The 21,895-nt window shown below is 42.3% G+C and overlaps 2 protein-coding genes across 2 annotated transcripts; both read left to right on the forward strand.

The window, feature by feature from the left end:
- Positions 1-3,586: 3,586 nt before the first annotated feature.
- On the forward strand, positions 3,587-11,642 carry ovol1a (ovo-like zinc finger 1a). Its single transcript, XM_070854828.1, has 5 exons — positions 3,587-4,059; positions 9,125-9,354; positions 9,564-9,761; positions 10,668-10,812; positions 10,906-11,642. Exons 1-5 carry the CDS (start codon positions 3,960-3,962, stop codon positions 11,265-11,267), a joined length of 1,035 nt encoding a protein of 344 aa, XP_070710929.1. The 5' UTR covers positions 3,587-3,959; the 3' UTR covers positions 11,268-11,642.
- A 2,668-nt stretch (positions 11,643-14,310) lies between these two features.
- mus81 (MUS81 structure-specific endonuclease subunit) lies at positions 14,311-21,745 on the forward strand. The gene is made up of 17 exons (XM_070854746.1): positions 14,311-14,342; positions 14,591-14,737; positions 15,487-15,616; positions 15,898-15,983; positions 16,397-16,531; positions 16,625-16,705; positions 16,851-16,939; positions 17,119-17,301; positions 17,377-17,547; positions 17,712-17,839; positions 18,557-18,669; positions 18,791-18,910; positions 19,174-19,269; positions 19,546-19,680; positions 19,818-19,921; positions 21,203-21,286; positions 21,512-21,745. Exons 2-17 carry the CDS (start codon positions 14,597-14,599, stop codon positions 21,576-21,578), a joined length of 1,863 nt encoding a protein of 620 aa, XP_070710847.1. The 5' UTR covers positions 14,311-14,342; positions 14,591-14,596; the 3' UTR covers positions 21,579-21,745.
- The last annotated feature ends 150 nt before the right edge of the window (positions 21,746-21,895 follow it).

Here is a 21,895-nt window from a genome sequence, read left to right on the forward strand (position 1 = left end):
GTCATTCTTCGCTAAACCCCTTAATCCGTCACTTTCATATCGACGGCTCCAGAAACCAATCTGTAGAAAGACGTGACGGAGATGTGGAAGAGAGCAGAGCGGAGATGAGGCTGTCGGACAGGTTGAACTGGTGTAAAGTACACTGTGCTCCCCTTGAACCTGTTGTCTCTCTCTCTCTCTCCATCTTTATCTCTCCTTCAGCTGACTGTGATCTGTAGGTAAAGAGAGGTGAAGGGAGGCAGCAGAGTAAAACACTGATGTTGGAGCCTTTTCCTCTCCCTCGTGGATCCAGAGGCTGTTTAGATGCGAGAAAGAGGCTTAAAGGTGAAGTGACTAAAAGGATGCCAGATAGGAAGGGGCTGTAAAAGAGAGACGGGTAGCTCATCCGCCCAAACTCCTCCAACAGCCCAGACGGCATACCGTTCATTCATCCGTCCAGCACCACTCCTCTCCTTCATAACCAGCCAGAGGAGTGAACGGCTGACGAAAGCTTTGTATTCCAAGTGTGTCGATTTTAGAGGCAACGTTTGGTTTATCTGCACACGGTTTTGGAAGTGACGGCACACAGGAGCTCGCAGACAGGAAACAAATCTCCAGAAGCAGAAACTGGCTTTGAATAGTGACCGAGGAGGAGAATTCAACTTCACAAACTGGAGCCAATGAGTATAAAAGCGACAAGACAAAGCAAACAACACATCAGCATATTCCTGATCCACATGGCAACAGTATCAGTGAGGGAAATGCCATTAATATACTGTTGGAAGTTATTAGTATTAGTATTTTTATATTAACAACATGTAGGTGCAATTCTACATTTGACACTGGTGACCTACTTTTTTATCTTTTCAGACTATTCACACAAAGTGACTAACATGTAAATTATTAATTTCATATCAGTGATTGATGCTGAGGCACTTTTTTATCCTTCTAAAACAGCTTGGGCTTAAACTAAACCACATTTCCAAATGTCTTCATCTGAGGGGAACTTCTTCGCAAACAAAATCAATGCAATCAAGTTCATACAAAGACATAAGAAATATTAATTATTTCCTTATTTGGTGAAACAACAACACTTCACGGTATTTAAATAGTTTTTTCACCCTCATCAAATTGCACATTTGATTGGTCAGCCTGTGACAACGGGAAGCATTACCACATTAATACTTTTCTACAATTTGGGTTTTAATACAGTTAGAAAAAGTGAATAAAACAAATATTTGAAGGGCATCATTTGTTTGATTCAGTGGGAACACGAACAACAACAAGGAAGTAAAATCAACAAAATTAAAAAAAATAAAAAAAAACGTGGCACACTCAGGACCTCACCGTTAAATGTAAAATCCTGCTGCAGCTCTAAAATAAACTTCTCCCTTGTATCATTATTGTAATATTCTTATAATTTTTCCTCTAAATGAAGTACAGACTGAGCGCTGAGGGCCAAACATGGTTTAGCACTGTGAACAATGAGGAAGTAAAGTCAGTGTCAACAAAATGACGGTTAAAAATACACATTGTATGCTGTTATTCATGCTTTTATATATATCTATATCTATATATATATAGATATATATTTCTGCCTCCATTATTCAGCTCTGTTGTGCTTGTTTTTAGTCCGTTTTGGTTACGTGTTGTTGGACTGGGCCAATAAAGCTCAGACTGACTCTAACTGTTAAACACTTTCTGTCACTTTCTGTGATGAATCGTCACTTAGGCGGTGAAGTAGTGACAGGATGGATTAGTTTAAACATTATCTGCAGTTCTTCTGCAGGCTGGGGAAAGACACATTAGTGTCGTGTTTTTAAACTGAAATGTGTCAGTTTGTAGGGATGAACGATACTTTGGCTGCTTTCTGTAAAAATAAAAGTTAAAAGATGGATGCTGAGAGTTAACGCTGAGAAAAGCATGCATGCATTCAATTAAATATTTGTTGCACTTCTGCCTCCTCCTGTTTGTTATCACGTTTAGGTTTCAGGTGTTTCAAGAGATTTAATTTAGTGGATGGTGTGTGTGTGTGTGTGTGTGTGTGTGTGGAGTTAATTAAAAAGACAAGAGAACAGTGAAGAAGCAGGAGGGGGTTGTAAACAAGCACAGCAGGGGGGGAAAGGTGGGGCAAATAATGCTCTCTGAATGGGTCATTTACACACCTGCAGGCCTGTATTTGTGTTTTTAGCTGTAATATTACACTGAATTAACTACTACGATACTGCAGCTATTACACTGCAGTGTCTATACACTGGGACATGACCATCTGATAGAAATCCTTAATGATTTATGGTTCAGTATCTGTTCCACGTTGGCCTGATTTTACTCCATGAGTTTAGTTGTGTTAGTAGTTATTAGTTATGTGTATTACCTCGTGCACTCACTTGCAGAGGCTCACTGACAGATGCCGTAGCTTTATTGTTGTTTTTAATCAGTGAATATCTGCATAGTTACAGAAGCTGCACGCGATCGTTAGGTGAATGACCTGCACAGACATCCCTCTGTGAGGCCACGTGCACCCACTGGACAGAAGATATTCACTGCCAAAGTTAAACAGTCTAAAAAGAAATAAAATCATATGCAAACAAATAGTGAAGGAAGAATGAAACTTCCCTGATGGTATAAATGCCTCTAATCATGTGTACATGAGATAAGCTGATGTAATGATCTCCACAACCTACATTGTTGTATTCATTTAAAGCTTATATTTTAGATGGATGGTGAATTCGTGTGCAGGGAGGCCTACTGCACTTATTCCTGCTGAAATGCTGATTCAGGCACCGTCATCACTCAGTCAAACAAAAGTCCAAACCCTCGATCCACCTGCTGCCTGTTGTCTAAAAATATCGGTCCAGATGAGGCGAACTGTGCTCTGCTCTGCTCTGGAGGTTTGTAGCCCACAAGAAGGTGACACAGGTGGAGCAGCTTTAAAAACAGCCTGGTGCGGTCATGTGACGATGTGACGGAGTCCATTTGTGTTAACTAGCTGATTTTAAATCGCTTGTTTTTGTTGTTAAAAGGGGACTTTCAAAGAATGTAACTGTCCTAGATTACAGTTAGCTCATCCTGACCATATTTTAGGAAAAAGTTGAAACAGCTTTAAAAAAATAATGCTGTGACATATTTCAAACTTCAGATCTTGGACAGTAGGGGTGGAATCTCCTAAATCAGTTCAGAAACGTGTTCCTTGAGCTCCATTTAGTCTGTTTAACTTATGGGGGGTGCACTTAAGGGGGTTCAAACCTCACCAGCCCTTTGACTGCTGTGTCCATGCAGTGTGCCCCAGTGTGTCCATGTTCTCCAGCTGCCCCTCAGCCCCCCCCCACACACACTCTCTAGTCCCCAACATTTCTATTTGTCATTTCAACCGCCTTAAAGCGGAATGGAGGAGAGGTGAAGAAAGAGAGGAAAGACTGAGGCGGAGAGCGAGAAAGGAGGGGTAAACCGGTTGGGCAGGTATACGGAGGCCTAACCCAGTCTCCCTCCAGCTTGTTGTCACCGTTATTTCTGACGCGCATGCGCGCTGGCGTCTGTTTCCTGCTTTTCAAATGAGTACCTGTGCTCCTTTTTGACCCACCTCTGTCGACTGTGTGTGAGTGTGTGAGTGTGTGATCAGGATACAATCTGCCCTGGCTGTTCTCTCTCCCACCCACGCACACACACTCCCGTTATTTCAGGCCGCTGTGGCAGATTTTCGACTTTACCTGTCCGGGCTGCACACCTGAGCGGACTCACCTGTCCCAACGCGGAAAGACTTTTCTACCGTTTCTGCTCCAGAGCTGGAGAGAAAATCAGGTGTGTGAGGAAGGGGGGGAAGCGAGATAATAGCGACACACAGTTTACGAGACGAGAAGAAAGGTGCAAGGGGAAGAAGAGAGGACCGACACCTTCCATTTTTTTTTCTTCCAACTTTGGAGTTTCCTGCTTTGATAACTGACTTTGCGTCGCGAAAAGCGGCTTCTGGATTGTAACCAAACATGCCGAGGGCCTTTCTGGTGAAAAAAGCCAATGTTTCGCCGGGAAAGCGGAACTGGAGTGAACTCCCTGATCATGAGCGAGGGGACGTCTACATCCCAGGTGAGTCCACGCTGCTGTAATGAGCCATATTTGGTTTGTTTTTTTTAAAAAAAGGGCGAACAAAACGTCGGCGGCGGGTCTGGGCGCGTCTTTGGGTGCCTTTACGCACGGAATTGTGGATTTCATTTGCTCTTGAGTCCACCAGGAATGTCAGGGTGGCGGGTCGGGGGTGGGTGTGGAGGTCGGGCTGTGATTGTAACGGGCGGCTGCAGTCCGGGGCCACCGAATAACGGGAAACACAGCGGGCAGTGAGGAGGGAGAGAGGAGTTCCTGCTTGTAGGCTCAAGTTGCGTATTTTCGTCTTTCGGCCTGTTTAACCACCATTTTAATGTTTAGTTTGCATCTTATTTAAAGCTCACATCAAATCTTACTTGTTCATATCATGAAAATATTCTCTAATTATAATGTTTAATATGCAGGCTACAAAAGTACGAGTGCACTTTTATTCCCACATCAGTCATTGACCAGCTCGCTGTGTTCTGCGGCCTAACAACATATTAAATAGGCCCGTTGCTTTTCACATGTCGACCTTCAGCCCCTGCTTGCAGCCTTGTTCCTTGTGCAGCTCCGCACTGCACTGACTTCTACAGGCCTGTGAAAAGCTGAAGCCTTCTGACTGCACACTCACTTTTTTATTTTTTATTTTCTGGGATTGGGTTTAAATTTGAATTCGCTGCTGCTGTGATTGTGGGATCATCTGTTGGGCCTTGATGAGGATGATTTTTTACAGATGTTTTTAAAACTAAACCAAGCAGTCACCACATCCTTAAATTAAAACAAACACGCGTGTCTTCTGAATGATGTGGACCAGTGGCCCACTCACACGATGATGTTATTGATTTAATTCAGGGCCTTTTCCATCGACTATAACGTTTTCTGGACTGTGTGTCCCAACAAGATCTGACATGTGTTAACTGTCACAACTGACTTTGACGTCTCAGCCTCAGTTCTGCTGTGACTACCTCCGGATTTACATTTAAATGGCGAGTTAAGGGAGTCCACCTCTGTCTCAACAACTCTTTCTCAGTGTCGTCTGGAGAACAATCCCCATTGTTGCCATCGGCAGAGTTTTTTATTGTAAGACCACGTTGGTATCAGATAACAAGTAACGGACTACACCCTAAACCTCTCTCTCTGTCTCCCACACCCTCCCCCCTCTCTTTGAGTGTCCTTCCTCCACACCCAGCCACCGTTACCTTTTAATCATTGACTTTTACATCCTCTCTGGTGTTTGGAACCGGAACACTTGGATGAACAGAACCGCCACTAAATTTCAGGTGGTTTTTAAACGCATCTAAAAAAGAGCAAACAACCCAAAAAATCCTGACAAGTAACATTTAATAATCTTAATACAAGCATACGGGCATTTCTGGATTCGTCAACAGCACATGTGAAGCTTTTGGAAACAAATTTTACGCACAGAAAACCAACACTTTTACTTATATAGTAGAAATTGTGTTAACTTTTCGTTAACTATAACTTTTAGTCATTATTGAGCTCAAACAACACCCAAAGTGAGAATCAGTTATAGAAAAGTTATTTTTATTTGTAAAAATAGCCAATTTGCCATGAGAACCCAAACCCAAGAGGTAAAAGAACTTAATGTCGGTGCGTAATTACGCACAGTTAACAGTCGGTCTCGCCAAACCCAGCAACGGTCTCAGCTTAAGTATGTGGTATGTGCCGTTACTTGACTTACCGGCCTGGCGTGTGTATGCACGCACACACACACACACACACACACACACACACAGGTATGATAATTGCCCTCAGAAACAGCCATGTTGAATACTTTTATGTGAGGCCATGTGCCATCAGTTTCGACTGTTTTCTGTGTGTTACTAGGTGTGTACAGGAGTTTATTTATATCTCCAAACCCGCAAACATGTGCCTGGGCCTGTTTCTGCTGGATCATCAGCTCCACATCAGCCTCTGTTTAGTTTATAAACCCTCCCCTTACCTCAAGACATTATCAATACAATAAAAGAATTGAGGTCAGTGTAGGACAAAAACAGAATGTGAATAATTGAAAATGAAAAATTTGCTGTTGTAATTGATTTTCAGACAGATGAAAAAATAAAAAATATAAAGAAACAAAGTCCAAGATTAAAACAGTTTAATTCTTCCATCTTTAAAATCTAAAAGTTAAACATGTTTTTTATGCTTTAGTACAACTAGAGGATATATAGAGACGACAAACTGGTGAGTTCAAAGCCCAAACAACTCTGGATTTTTGAGATAATTTCCTCATCTATTTTCAAAATCTAAAAATCTAATAGTGTAATTTTTGTTTGCTTTTTAAATTTCAACATAACTGCATAACATAAACAGAACTTTTGAAGAGTTTACCTTTACTGTGGTTATTAAAGGAATAGTTGGGCATTTTGGGAAATGAGTGTATTGCTAAGAGTTAGATGAGAAGTTTGATACCAAAACGATATTGTGCAGTTATGTGGCAGACAGTTTCAGGCTTTATGTTTTTTTTTTGTAGTTTTGTCATGACGGCAGAGACCTCAACCTGTCGTTTTAACACATTTTGTACATATTAAGCAACTGGCACTTCTCATTTGTGAGCTTTAGAGGTGCTGGTAGGCAGATTTTTTTTTTTACCCTTGGACAGAGCCAGGCTAGCTGTTTCCACTTATTTCCAGTCTTTATGCTAAGCTAAGCTAACCAGCTGCTGGCTGTAGCCTCGTTTTATTTTTATCACACAAACATGAGAGCGGTATCAGTTTTCTCATCAAACTTTGGGCAAGAAAGCAAACAAGTGTATTTCCCAAAATGTCCAAAACAATTCTGGGATAATTTAATGGCAGCCCATAATAATCTGCCAGCCAATTTATGTGTTCTGCCCTACTTTGTGTTTATAACAAGGGTTTCCACTATTGATCTATCCTAATGCTGCTGCAAGGTTAATGTTTATTGGATGGGAGGAAATGTAACGGACCCTACTGACAGCCTACTGCTGCAGACAGTACGCCTTTAGCAAACACACACACACACACACTCACACACACCCTGTGTATGAGAAAGTTATCTACCATTTGTTGACGTGAAATGGATTAAAAGATAATATTAAAGAAGTGCTCTCAGGGAACAGTCGGAGCATTTTTAACCCCCTTCCAAACACACACACTCTCACCCAAGCACAAACACACTTCATTCATTGAATGAATGGGGGGGGGGGATGAACAAACAATACAAAATGAGATTACATATCCAGCCAGCAGCCGTCACCACAGAAACTACCACCACACAGGAATAATCTATGAGAAATGTATCCTGCTGTTCTGATCTGGCCATTTAACCGGTTAAATAAACTTGAATAAATCTTGAAATGAGTTCCCAAATTCTGCTTCCCTTTTTGTACAATGTATTTTTGTCACACTAAAGCCAAAATTAAATGCTCGATGCCTGCCTGCCACCATGTCGTTCATTGCATTTGAGATATCACGGGTCAAAAAATTTATTTTAAAAACTTATGTCAATTTCGATGAAGCTATTTCTAGTTCCCAAAATGTGAGGATTTGCCATTTTACACAGTTTTTATATAAGTGGAGATCGGAAATCTTCAGGTTTTGGACTGTTAGCTGGACCAAACAGTTATTTGTTAAATTGCAATCTTGCCACACTTTGAGCTGTATTTCATTTAGGCAAAGTATTGATATCAAAGAATTCCAATTATACCCAGCCCAAGTCACAGTAAAATGATTAGTGATATCCACAGAGGCTCTGTGAGCGATATCTCATACAGAACCAGCTGCTGAAGCGTTCACAGAGCTGTCACTCAGCGCACCGTTAACTCTGCTGGTTTACAGATCGCTGATTATGTCTTTTCATCTCCGGGGCTCACTGTGGAGTTTCATTTGCATTTACATTTGAGTTTTATCTGACCGAGGCCCTGCAGAGTCAATTGATTCGTTGTCTTTGCTGAGCTGGACCACACCTGCCTTTGGGCAACCTGAACACACACAAAGATATGCACACACACCTGCATGTTGGAGGCTCAATAGTTTGAATGAGCCGACATCTCTCTCTGTCTCCCTCTCTGAGTGGTGTTTTGTTATTTTGTGCTCATACACACCCATAGAGAGACATCCACCCTTGCGGAGGTGGATTGTTTGAGGAAGGTACAGAGCTGGTGTTGCAAGACTGTCTGGTCAGACAAGTCTAACTGCAACGGTAATGTGTGTGTGTGTGTGTGTGTGTGTGTGTGTGTGTGTGTGTGTGTGTGTGATTGTGGGTCTGTGTGTTGTAGTGTCTAAAATAAGTTGCACTAAACAATGGGCCAAACATGTGCACACCCACACCCACACACAAAAAATACAGACCCATATTCCTGTATGTTTGCTAATTGAGAGATTGTGCAAATAAGAAGTGGAGCAGGCTGGCTGCTCATTGTGAAATTCAATAGTACAAGAAATCTCTACCTGGGTTCTCCTCTTTCTCTTCCTCTGCCGCCCTCTGTCCTCCTTTTCTACCAGAGGTTTTTTTTTGTGTGTCTTTTTAGCCTTTATTTGAATCTATACATCAGATGTGCAGCATCAACATCATAACAAAGTAAAGTATATGTAGGTGTATGTAAAGACATGCTTTTCATTCATTTTCTTAAATTACCAGTGCTTAAGATGTGGCATGCTGCTGTATAAACCAGTGAGCATCCCCACAGAAGCTCAGTTATTGATCTGATTATCAGATTCTCTTTTGAAGGAGCAGTTCAGCGATTAATTGTTGCCTTATCGTAAAGTTTGTGGACTCTTTAAGAGACCGATTAAAAAAAAAAAAAAAAAAGAACGATCAAAAATTGAAGCTACAGATGCTGAAACATTATGACTTTGAATCTCTAGTAATAGGTTTATCCCCAAAAGCACTGGATCCTACATTTCCCATAATGCAACTCAGTGATCTGTTTAGTTAGACCGCCAGCTTGTAACTGTATTATCTCAGGAGTTGGTAGAGACCAAAAACATTAGTTTGGTGGCGAGAAACACGAGACAAAAAAATTATTGCCGGTTTAAGAAGCGACATCCAAAGTGACACCGAAACTTCCCCTCTCTCCCCCCAGTCTGCATCTTCCCTTCGTCCGCCCTGATGATGGAAGCTGAGGCCAGCCCCGCCGAGACGGCACCACTCTGCCTCACCAAACACCCTCTCTCTGACACACAAGCGCACGCCGAGCTGCCGTCCAGCACGATGCTGGGCCGTCCGCAGAGCCCGGCGGCTGCACCGGAGGAGAGGTCAGACATCAGGAGGAGGTCGCAGGGCGCCTCCACGTACATCCGGTCCAAAATAAAGGTGAGGACAGAAGCTAAATATAAATTTGGCCTGCAGAGAAGTTTGGGTTGTTTCTTCCTCTAAAAATGAGCATTTAAAGCACAGTGTTACAATAACAGTATAGTTTAACTGCAGCTTAGTGAAAATTAGTATTACAAAAGCCTTACTACTGTATTTAATTTCAAATATAATAATCATGTCATTTCTTCTCCACTCTCTCTCCACTATAGGTAACTACGGGCGAGTTACAGCCAGATTCTACGCACTCTACGCATCCTCTCATTCCCACCCCACCATCCCTGACTCCACACGCCACTGTGATGCCAGTTGCCTTGGCGACAACCCCTGCCCCCCTGGAAGTGGTCTCCATGGTGACCAGATCAACAGGTCAAAGTCAGAGTTCGTCAACGGGGGTGTTTGTGTGCCAGGTACGAAATCCAGAATGTTTTAATTCCAAGTAACAAAGCATATATTGTAATTGTTATATTACACCAGGTGCACTGTTTTATTTGAATTATGCCCACAGGAAATATGTATTTTAGCTTTAAGGATCATTACATCATTAAGGGAAAAGGTGATGCCTGCACAGTAACTCCAAACCAAAAAACGTATCATAAGTCAGGTAAAACACAGGATTGCCTTGCACTGACTGACTGATGATGTATAAATATAGTTAAACCCCTTCATTTGTAACATTAAGACTTAAGTACACTTGTGAGAGAAGTAGACCATTAAATCAGCCATTTAACGACAGGCCGGTTGTCAATAGCCAATATATTTGTCCAATTGCCCAACCCTAATGTAAGCATATCTTTTGTTCACAAGAAAACTCCAGAGGGCTCCTTTAATGTTTAACCTGTTGAGCCCTAGCCTCTATTTCGGGCCTCTGCTCGAAAAGTCCATGCCCAAAGTTAATAGGACATATCTCTACAACCACAAGGTCTATTTATACAATAGCACAACGCAGCAAAGGTAAGACATAATTTATGGCCATGGTGTCATAAAACTGAGTGTTGGTCATATAGCGCCATGGAGTCTCCGCTTTCATACGACACCTCGTTTGTGTGTCTAGCATGAAGCTACATACCGGTAGCGGCGAAAATGTTTCGTTACGTGGCGCAATGATGATTTCCATATGTGGTCGTTAGTTTGCTTGGTGTTGCAGTTGTGTTTGGTTTAGGTAAAAATGGTTCACATGAGCTTGTAGCCGAGTTTGTCCTGTTTCATTTGATGTGCAACGTGCATATGTTCGTTTTAACAACAGGTTAAAGCCTCTGGGATGTTTAAATATAAGTCATGTGAAATGGTCCTGATTGTTTTGCTGCTGCATGCAGATTTGCCAGAAGACCTTCCAGTACCAGCGGATGTTAAACAGACATATCAAGTGTCACAACGAGACCAAGAGACACCTGTGCAGCTTCTGTGGCAAAGGCTTCAACGACACCTTTGACCTCAAGAGACACGTACGCACACACACAGGTAGCTGCACACTTTTACGCTTACACACACACTTGCATGAATGTAGAGGTTTAGAGCAAGAAAGCTCATGACATTTTTCATATTTTCACTCAGGAGTTCGTCCCTACAAGTGCAACCTCTGCGACAAGGCGTTCACCCAGCGCTGCTCCCTGGAGTCCCACATGAAGAAGATCCACAGCGTCACCCTGAAGTACGCCTACAAGGAGCGGCGCAACAAGCTGTACGTCTGCGAGGAGTGCGGCCACACGGCGGGAACTCAGGACGAGCTGGTAGTCCACCTCCACTCGCTTCACCCCGACAGTCACCTGCTGAAAGGGAAGGCTGCCAGGAGAGCAGGAGGAGGAGGAGGAGGAGGAGGAGGAGGAGGAAGAGAGGGAGGGTCAGTAGGAGGATCAGCACCAGGCTCTCCGCAAGGAGCTGATAGTGATGATACCACAGGATCGGCAGAGCAGTAGAGGGGAGGGGAGTGTGGAGCTTTGAAAACTCAGGGGGGATGAATGAAGGATGGATGTGTTTAGTGATGGACATATAGGTGAAGTGATGCAAGATCATAGCAGTGAAGAATATAAACATATGTATATGTGTGTGTGTGTGTGTGTGTGTGTGTGTGTGTGTGTGTGAATGTAGTCGTGCATGGATTTGGGTATCCTTATATAGCAAGGATAAATGAAATAATGCACCAAACAAGGCCAAGTGTGACTTTGATTAGTATATATATTTTTACATGGGATTGTGTGATGTGGATGAGCTCATTAACTTGTCTTTTTCTTCGTTTCCATTGCATGTGAATATTACCTGTGGGCTTCTCTGTACAGTGAAAAAGAAAAAGTTCTGTGTTCATTAAAGGGAGTAATATATTACACAAGTATGTATTTTCATTTTTGCCACAACATTATCGATGCGTTCTGCTTCATAAGTGGTTAACAGGCGATGTGGCTGAAGGCCGTTGAAGTGCACTCAAAGAAAATAGGTGAATGATTCTCTCTCTCAGCGTAACTGAGTCAAAGACAGAGCAATTCATACTCGTAGAAAGAATCCTTGCTGAGGTTAATCGGACATGTGAGAGCCCATGAGGGTGTCCGCTCTGGTGGAAATGTTTCTGGTTCGTGTCTGTACAGTAAACACGAAGACACTTAATTAGCTGCTGTACAGTTCAGCGCAGCACACGGGGTGAAACGGCGAGTATGACTATTGCTTAAAGACATGACAAAAAATAAACCCACCAGCACCTCTAACGCTGACAAACTCACAAGTTTTATCTTGTTGCTGAACTCCGAAAACAGTTTTATCCTCGTAAATGGCGCCTTTCTACTCATTTCGACCACTCAAAGTGCTTTTACATCACACCCTCATTCACACGTCATTCATTCAGGAGGAATCTAAGTTGGAGGAAACTATTGTTTCACGCACATTCACACATTGAAGCCATACTTCAGGAGCAAGATGGGGTCCAGACACTTTGACATGCTGACTCATAGGAGCCGGGGATCGAACCAGCAACCGTCGCCACCATCTGGTTGCCACCAGCAGAAACTCCAGGCCAAGAAATAGTCCCCCAGTGTTCAATGTGAAAAAGTCCTTTAGATTCATTGAATGACTCAAGCTGGTTGATGGACTAATCTGCTGTAAAATTCCCCGTTGCTCTTCTGTCATTCAGCCCACCATCATTGAAATAAACGGGGTGGACAAAATAATAGAAACACCCAAACAGTGTAACACGGTTCAAGGGAGGCTTGATCATAGGGCTGCTGCATCAGTTTAAGTTAAGTGGACCCAGTGATCTGGTAACCAAGTGTATTTCCTCACATCAACAGGTGCACGTAACAATAAATCCTTTTTCACGCATACATCTGCATGGATTGCCGAGATAAGCAAAGCGATGGTTTCGTTACAGCAGCCCAATGTTGACAGAAAACGTCGCTAAAGGCACAAAAAGAATTCTTGGTATGAGTTCCTGGTATATATTTAGAGCTGTACATTCATGTGTTCACATAGGGAAATGTGTTCAGTACTAAACGATCACACACACACACGTCTTTCCCTCCTCTAAAGGACTATTTTCTGTGAGATAAATAGTTAATAAATATGTCTGGATTTCTGTTTCCTCGTTTTACTTTATGGCCTCAGCAACAATGTTTCATATGAATTCAAAAATATGAGTGAAATTTGCTTTTATGCCTGTTTAAACTTGGTCAGTGCATGAAGATGTCTGTTCTGCACTAATTATGCTTCTGTGTTTGCTCTCTGACTGTGTGAGGAAGAATGAGAGAGGCTGTGGTTGTGAGGGTGAGGCTGGATTCTTGGTCTCTGTCGGGTCTTGTTGAAGGATTCCTGCAAACTCCCTTCAGCCTGAGGACACCTGGACATGAATTCAGGTAACAGCCAGATAACGGTCCTAACAGTTAACTAACAGTGAGTCATTTTGACTCCAATTTATGAATAAAAGTCAGAATACTTTTAGAAAGCTAAGACTTAAGCATTGCAAAGGAATTTAGCTTTGAACTTGCGACCTTTGCTTCCAACAGCATCTCCAGAAAACATTCAGTGCCTTTGCCAATCTTTTTTATCCTTCTCCTTGTTTGTGCAAGGCAATCACCTCCTCTCTTAACTTTTAGGACAATCTTTTGACATATTTCTAACATGCAAGCAAACGTCAGCGTGAACAAATGAGGCCCTTGATTGGCTACATCAGGTGCAACAAATGAATGTTTTTTATGAGGGATTCTGTTCAGGTTGAAGTTGAAGTGGCATTTTGTGTTGACTTTTGAGAAACCAAGCATCAGTGTGTGGCTCTGCAGCTGCTCTGCTGCAGACAGGAAGGCTCTGCAGAGGGTGGTGAAGGCTGCACAGAGGATTGTGGGGAGCGGCCTACCCACCTCCACGGACATTTACACTAGCAGATGCAAGAAAAGGGCCATCTGCATCATGAAGGACCCCACCCACCCTGCACACACTCTCTTCGACCCTCTCCCCTCGGGCAGGCGGCTGCGGAGCATCCAGAGCAAGACCACCAGGCTGAAGAACAGCTGAACTCTCTGAACGCTCTGTAGATCCCACGCCCCCACCCCACACACCTACCTGCCCCAAGTACTTCTATTTTTATTTTATACAAGACTTCTATTCTCCATATTTTATTTGTTGTTTGATATTTATCTTGGCTTAAAACGGGACCCCGTGTGTAAACGTGTGTTGGTATGACAAATAAAGTTCCTTGAATCCTTGAACCACCTGTAATGTTAGTTGTGTTGAGCCATTTAAACTGGTCTTGTTTGAGTGATTCATTGAGCACTAACAGTTTGTCAAATTTAAAAAAAAAACGTACTTTGGAAAAATCAATAATTTTGATCACAACTGCATATTTACTTATTTTAAATCACTAGTTTGGCCACTAGATGTCACTGCTCACTTAATTGGCTTCTTGCCCTTTCTTCTTCTTCTTCTTCCGGTCACGTGACTGCTGTCAACAAGGAAGTGCGCTGTCCTGTTTGATTTGAAGGCGCCAAGGACTCCTGCTAACTCACCAGCCACAGGTGAGCCGCATTTTCAGGCACAGAAGCGTCACAGCTCACATATTTTCTTCCAGATATCTCCACACATATTGTTTGTTACTTTTACATTTGGAAATAAATGTGTTGGCCAAAACGTTCGTACGGGGCACAGAGCTAACTAGCTAGCTACTAGCTTGAGTTAGCTTAAGCTGTGGGACACATTTGTTTGCTGCACCTTGTTGTGTTTTGTGGTTTTCTTTCAGCGTTTTGTTCGTTCCTGGGTGTGTTAGTAGGGGATGCCAGCTTCCGAGCCGGTCCGGTTGGGTCGGAAACGCGCCCTGCCCTCCTGCCCCAACCCGCTGTTCCTCAAGTGGCTCACGGAGCTCCGGGACGAGGCGAGAGAAAAGGGACTGAAGATCCAGTACACCTACCAGAAGGTGAAGGGAGGGGGGTCTGCTGAGTCCTGCTCCACCGATCACACTTTAGTTTCCAGCTCTGTTTTGAAAGCATGGTCAGTTTCTCACTGAGAGGGGAAGCAGCTGTGCAGAAAATAAAAAACAGAGAAGCTAAAATAAAATAGAGCTGCAGTATTAAAATGTCTAAAGTATGTGGACACCCCTGTTTGATTTGGGAACACAAATCAATGTTCATGAACTCATTTTTATCTTTGCCAATATGCTTCTACAGTTCAGTTGACAGTCCTAATATGGCAGAGAGCTCTCAGCACCCTCTGCCATTTAACATTAACATGTTACTACTGTACTTAAAAACTTGCACTATGGTTTGTTGTTTTGCACATTTACTCATTTCTTTTTTATAATTTATTTTACTTCTGTATTGGCATGTACTCTGCATATTTACGTTTTTATAGCGTAGATTACATTTAGTATTTATTTACCTTTTTATTTAGTTATTTATTACCTTACAACTTACAACAAATTTGTACATTTTTCTTTTTGCTTATTTGTTTGTATTCATAGTAGTGGTCACTTTCTATACTGCTATTGTAACACCAGAATTTCCCCCTGAGGATCAATAAAGTATTTCTATCTAACTATCTATCTATATTGAACAGTTCACCGGCGTATTTTATACTGAACACAAGACTAAAAGTGCAGCCAAGAAACTGAAGATTTTAAAAGACGGAAACAAATCATCAGTTATCTTCTTCTCTGTTCTTTCCCAGGCCATCAGTTCTTTGAATAAGTATCCGTTACCGCTACAAAACGCCAAAGAAGCAAAAATCCTCCAGAACTTTGGAGACGGCATCTGTAAAATACTGGATGAAAAACTGCAACGATACTATAGAGAGAACGGTAAGAAGCACGTGGGTGGATGAACAGATGGACTGAATTATACCTGAGATTGCTGTTGCACAGATATGACTTTGGAAAAGCGGTAAAAAGAGTTCATAAAGCATGATAGTAAGCTAGAAGACCGCAGAATTAACCAGTCGGATCAGAAGAAAAACAGCAAAAACAACAGAATTTAATTAGTTTGAAGCTGTAGAGCTGTAAGACAAGGTACTCTTAAATTATCTTCCCTTTACATAAGCAGTTACACCAGTTGTCTTCACTTCTCACTCTTTCTTCTCCAGGTTCAGATACTCCTATTCACTCTCTCCCGGAAGGAGCGCCCCCTCCTGGCAGACCAGACAACAACAGCCTGGCTCCCTCCAGAAAGGTAAATAGGGAGTGAGTGTTTGTCACACTTCACAAAGACACAATTTACACAGAACACTAAAAACACAATTTCTAAACAGAGTTATTCACAGAGAGTTCTTTGCAATATTCCTGAAAACTGTGATGAGGTATAATCTGCTTAGGGCTGGGCGGCATTACATCAAAACAAACCATATTTTTTGACCAAATACCTGAGCGTTAGTCAAACAAACACATGAATGGGATAATCTTTTGTTTCATAACCACATTGTCATGCCACAGCAACGATTCACCTGTGAGATGTGGCAGTCGAATCAGGCACCTTGGAAATAATTGACTATTCAGGACCGCGCCTAAAGAAGACACACATTTTAAAAATACTTATTTAAAGTGCTTATTGCGTGATCTTCCACCCTGTTCCATCTTTCCTTGTAGAAGAATGCAGCCGGGGATCAGGGGAAAGACGAAGGGGAAGGAGGAGAGAGGAGGAGGAAGAAGAAGAGGGAGTACGTGCCACAGAAGAGGTCGGGGGGTTACGCTGTGCTGCTCACCCTTTACAGACAGTCGCAGGTTCCCCTTTCCCCACTTAGTTGAAATATTTGCAGGTATTGCACCATGGCTTCACTAATCAAATGTTATCGCCATTTCTCTCTCTCTTTTTAGATCCCAGGTAGTAAAGGTTATATGTTTAAGATGGAGCTACAAGCTGCAGCTCAGCATCTCTGTGACAAGTCTTTCACTGCCGTAAGTCAGATGTTGTTTATAAGACAACGTACCCAACCTGTCCCTTTTGCTCATGTTGTTAAATACATAAATGTTAACCCCTGGCGTTGATCTCTCTCTATATGTCTTCTTGTTTCCCTCCTTCACTTTGTCTGTCTGTCTGTAGCCAGATTTAGGCAGCAAGTACACGGCCTGGTCTTCAGTGAGCACTCTGATTCAGAAGAACTTTGTGATAAAGACACACAACCCTGCAAGGTACCTACACACACACATGGCAAGCAAGTCTAACATTAAATAGCTGCACTGCATATATATTGCTGATATTTGTATTTAAACTCTTCCTAGTCAAAAAGAACATTTCAGGTATCCACAGTGATGTTGTTCCTGTCCACGATTGTCATTTGAGATCATCCTCATTCTCCCTCCTCGCGCAGGTATTCGCTGACTGAACAGGGTCTGGCTTTGGCAGAGCGGCTGGAGTCAGCAGACAGAGGGACTAAAGACGGCCCAGAGGGGGGTGGAAGTGATGGAGAGGAGGACGAGGAAAGTGGTCCGGGGGTTGTGGACCTCACTTGTAGTGATGATGATGAAGAAGAGAAGGATGAAGACAGAAGACGGTGAGTTTACATTAAATAAGCGAGGTGTTCGTCTCTTTTCCTGCTGGAACTAAAGGGATCGTCGTCTCTTCACAGCCCTGCAGGGGCGTCGACCTGTGTGGCCCAGCCGAGGAATGAGGTTGATGAGATTGGTCCTTTGGAAAAACCCCATAATTCACTGACAACAAGCAGAAAGCCAAACGGAGGATGTCTTCTTCCTGGGACCTATGACATTTTACTCTGTGTTGACTTTATTGAAACAACTGGGTAAGAGAGCTGTCTGGATATCTGTGTCAACCAAAGAACTACTTTGCAATTATAGTTTCTGAATCTGCGTTGAATTTATGCAGAATTTAGTCCGTTTATAAATCCATCTCCTCATTCTGACGGTCTATGTGTATGTTTCACAACGTGCTGACTTGTTTGCGCAGCGGCAGCCACCACCGTAAGCAGGAGCTGGTCAAAGAGCTTCAGAGGAACGGAGTGAACTTTGACGTCAGGAAGCTAAACGTTGGAGACTTCCTGTGGGTTGCTCGAGAAAAGGTTGCACCTGTTCCAGGTAATACACTCGTAAAGACAACACATTTTTGACCGTGCGTTCAGCTCTCAGAGGGGCGGCATCACTGGAAACCTTGTGGAGGAACCGCTGAAGAGTGTGACACATCCTGAGGTCATGAGGGGCCACAGCTTAATATAGAAGTTCCTGTCAAGGATTGTGTCATCGAGCGTGTTTGTACAGTTTGTCGAGCCTTTTCAACTCATGTTTTCTAGTCCACTTCTTTTTTTTTTTTTTTCCTCCAGTGTGAAGGTTTTTCTTGAGCATGTCATGTTTTACAGTTTATTTTAGAATAGATGCACATGAATTATGATACACTTAAATCAGTGACTGTTCAAACAGAATAACTTAGAACTATACGTAAAACTATGGAGTTGTAATAAGCACTAAAAAAGAGAAGTAAATATACAGCCGGATCTTTAAACTGTTTTAACCTTGTTCTGATACTAAAGGGGTGTTTGCCACACATTTGCTTGTTTGAACTTTTAATGCTTTTAACATTTTCTTGTCAGAAATTAGAGGTAAAGTTAAGGAAGATCAGAAACCTATGACCGTTTCAGGCTTTTGAAGTAATCAACTAAATTCCAAAACAAAGAGGAAGCCAATGCAGCTCGTTGCTCAGGTTATATACTTCACCACTTGGAGTATAAATTGCCCACCAGCTCTCTAAAATGAGAAGGCATTATAATCTCATTCTGTCTGTTCTTCCTCTCTCTCCAGGTCAGTTGCGAGCCCCTGCAGGCAGGGAGCTCGTACTTGATTACGTCATTGAGAGGAAGAGGATGGACGACCTGTGTGGCAGCATCATCGATGGACGCTTCAGGGAACAGAAGGTTGTTATGTGGTGCATATTCTTCCTTTTTACAAGTCAGTTCATCTGTAAAATGTGAAGAATGGTGACAAATCCCACAATTATCAGTTTAACTTCCCCTCTTCCTTTCTGTCCTGCATCAGTTTCGACTGAAGAGGTGTGGTCTTCGAAGGCCCATCTATCTGGTGGAGGAGTGCGGGTCGGCTGCCTCCCACCTGAGTTTACCTGAAACTACACTACAGCAGGCCATCGTCAACACGCAGGTGCGAGCTCGTACACTTACACGTTATTGAACATTACTGACTGAACGCAGGTCCTGTATGATGGAATTAACATACATGTTTGTAAATAAGCAAAATATAGCAGATATTTGCTGGACGTAAATGTGTTATTGACTGTATGTATTTCACCCTAATTTTGAATCCTTATAATGTAATTTATATTGTTCAAAATTATCTGTAGGAAAACTTTTAGATCGTCAACTTGTTTGCGTGTTTATGTGAAAGCCCTGTGCACTGTGTGTCAGGTGGTAGATGGCTTCTTTGTGAAGAGAGTGCAGGATGTGAGGGAGTCGGCGGCCTACCTCACCGTCATGACGAGATACCTGACCAAACTGTACCAGGTGAAACGCTCATTTTCTCATCCCACTGTAGGGGATACCTACAGGGGCAAACAGTGCTTTTCTTTGGGACTATTTTCAGCAGCGGATTAATACACATTTGGTGTTCTAGTGAGAATCTGGGGCAGCAGAACTACAGTGTGTGTGTTAATGGTCATTACAAAACAATATTTGTTTGTAAAATCATCACCAATATTAAGTTTAATGATCTCTTTCATTGTTACAACGCTCCTTAACTGCTACGTGTGCTCCACTTTGTTTCATCCTTTTTAATCTTAGAACTGTACGCTGCTCTGTCGCTCCAGAGAGCTGGAGGGTGATGGAGGGAGTGATGATGATGAGGAGGAGAGAGGGAGCCCTTACCGCTCTCTCATTTCCTTTGCCGAGTTCAACCACGGTGCAATCAAAAACAAGGTGTGTGTTTGTACAGTCCCACCAAATGCATGTCCTGTCACCTGTTTCTAACCAGCAAAAACAAAATGTTTCACTTCTCAAATGCAGCGTCACAGCTCTGAATATATGAATCTCTGCTTGCCTCTTTTCTCTCCCAGTGTCAGACAGTGAAAGAAGTGTTTGCCAGACAGTTGATGCAGATTAGCGGCTTGTCTGGAGACAAAGCAGCTGCCATACTGGAGCACTACAGCACCCTGCACAGGTAACTCACAGCTCAGTATATGTACAGACGGTCATTCACAGAGTATTCTTACCCATCATCTCATCAGGAAAAGTAAAAAAAAAAACAAATAACGATACAATAACAAACAAATAATATTTGTTAACTGACCTGTGCAATAAATGTCATTTCTGTACGATTCCAATAATTTGAATAATTTTTTTTTTAGCTAAATTTGAACATTACCTGTGAGATTACAGGGAAAGTGAGGCCAGATTGTGCAATCCCTCCCAAACTGGGATAAACACATGCATTTTGCTTTCTCACTGTTTGTCACCAATGCAATGTTTGTAGACACTTTACACACACATAGATAAGGGACTTATTTGGCCAAGCGTTAAATTTATAGAGGCTCAGAAAAAGAGCACATTTGCTCTGCACCCTCTGTGTGTTCTGAGTTTGCCATCACATTTCCACAATTTATACTCATTCAATACAAATAAAAGTACATACTGCAGTGTGTGCATGGTCTTACCTTTACTTGTAAATGAAGTCTGTTCACCTGGACAAAAGTCTTTGTTGTAAACTAGGCAGGGTCAAGTGTGAAGTTTTATATTGCATATTTTATGTGTTATATTAATCATGTGTGGGCTCACACACGCCCCCTTCACTGAGGTACTGGCTGCCTGAATATGTTCTACACATATGTGAAATACAATACCTATTCTATGGAAAGTGATGGCCTATAATAAAAGTGTCTACAAACAGTGAGAAAGCAAAAGGCATGTGTTTACCCCAGTTTGGGAGGGGATTACACAATCTGGGGAGGCTCAGCTGGCCTCTGACTCACTTTCCCTGTCATTTTACAGGAAAGGGTCAAATGTAGGCTCTGCCTCCCCTGACCGCACGTCCCTGAGCTCACATCCAAACTGGAATATGGGCAGAAACTGATTAAGAGGCTGGGTCTTTAGGACCTCATGTGTCAAATCATGTGTCTTTGTCACAGAAGTGCAAGGCCAGTTCAGTGTTAATGTTGTTTGGGTGGAGACGGTCCCGTAAGCACGGCTCTGTAATGGATCAAATTGGGTTTTTTCCAAAGTGTAGTCAGGGGAGCATGTTTGTGTAATACTCTATACTAAATGCTTTACAAGAACTGGGATGTGATGGGTGTGCATATACACTAATACACACATGTTCTCACTTCTTTAAGACCAGACTGTCTGGAAATGTTGCAGCAGTAAGAAAATACAGCAGCTTAATATCAAAGATTTAAAAAAAATAATAAATAAATAATTCTGCCTCTCTCCTCTCTGTCAATCTCAGTCTTCTGACGGCTTATGAACAGTGTGCAAGTGAAGCAGAGAAAGAGAAACTCCTCTCTTCCATCCGATATGGGAAGCTAAAAAGGTTTGTAGAGGTTACTTTGCTTAATATTTTCTCCGAGCATGTTCCAATGATGATTCAGGCCTTTTTTAAATACAAAACAAACCCTGAATACACTCATGGGATAAACTGAGAAACAAAACACTCTGAGTAAGATGAAATGTTTCACAAGAACTCCGTATTATTATCATTATTAGTACCAGGGATACGTGCAGCTGGTTCATGCTTTATTTATTTATCTCCTTGCAGAAACCTGGGACCAGCTCTGAGCAGAACAGTTTACCAGCTATACTGTTCTCAAGGAGCACTGTCATAGATGTGCACTCTCACTGATCAACACTATTCCACACCACAGAGAGACTTTCTGTCTCTTTGATGGATACAAACTCAAGCTCACTCACCTCACAGTGTGAATACATTATGCTCATTTGCATGCTTGTGTAAATGTAGAGATGCTGCTATATTTTGATTACTGTAAAATAGTGCTACCTCTTTGAAGAATTTCACAAACTTAGACCTCATAAATAAAGTTTATTTTGCATTCTCTTGGTTTTTAATGCAAATGGTGAGAGATCAAATCCATTTTTCTCCATTCTGATACCTTGTATAAGAGGTGTATCAAAAGTAACACCA

This window comes from Pempheris klunzingeri, chromosome 23, assembly GCF_042242105.1.
Source record: "Pempheris klunzingeri isolate RE-2024b chromosome 23, fPemKlu1.hap1, whole genome shotgun sequence".
In the NCBI taxonomy this organism is placed as follows: domain Eukaryota; kingdom Metazoa; phylum Chordata; class Actinopteri; order Acropomatiformes; family Pempheridae; genus Pempheris; species Pempheris klunzingeri.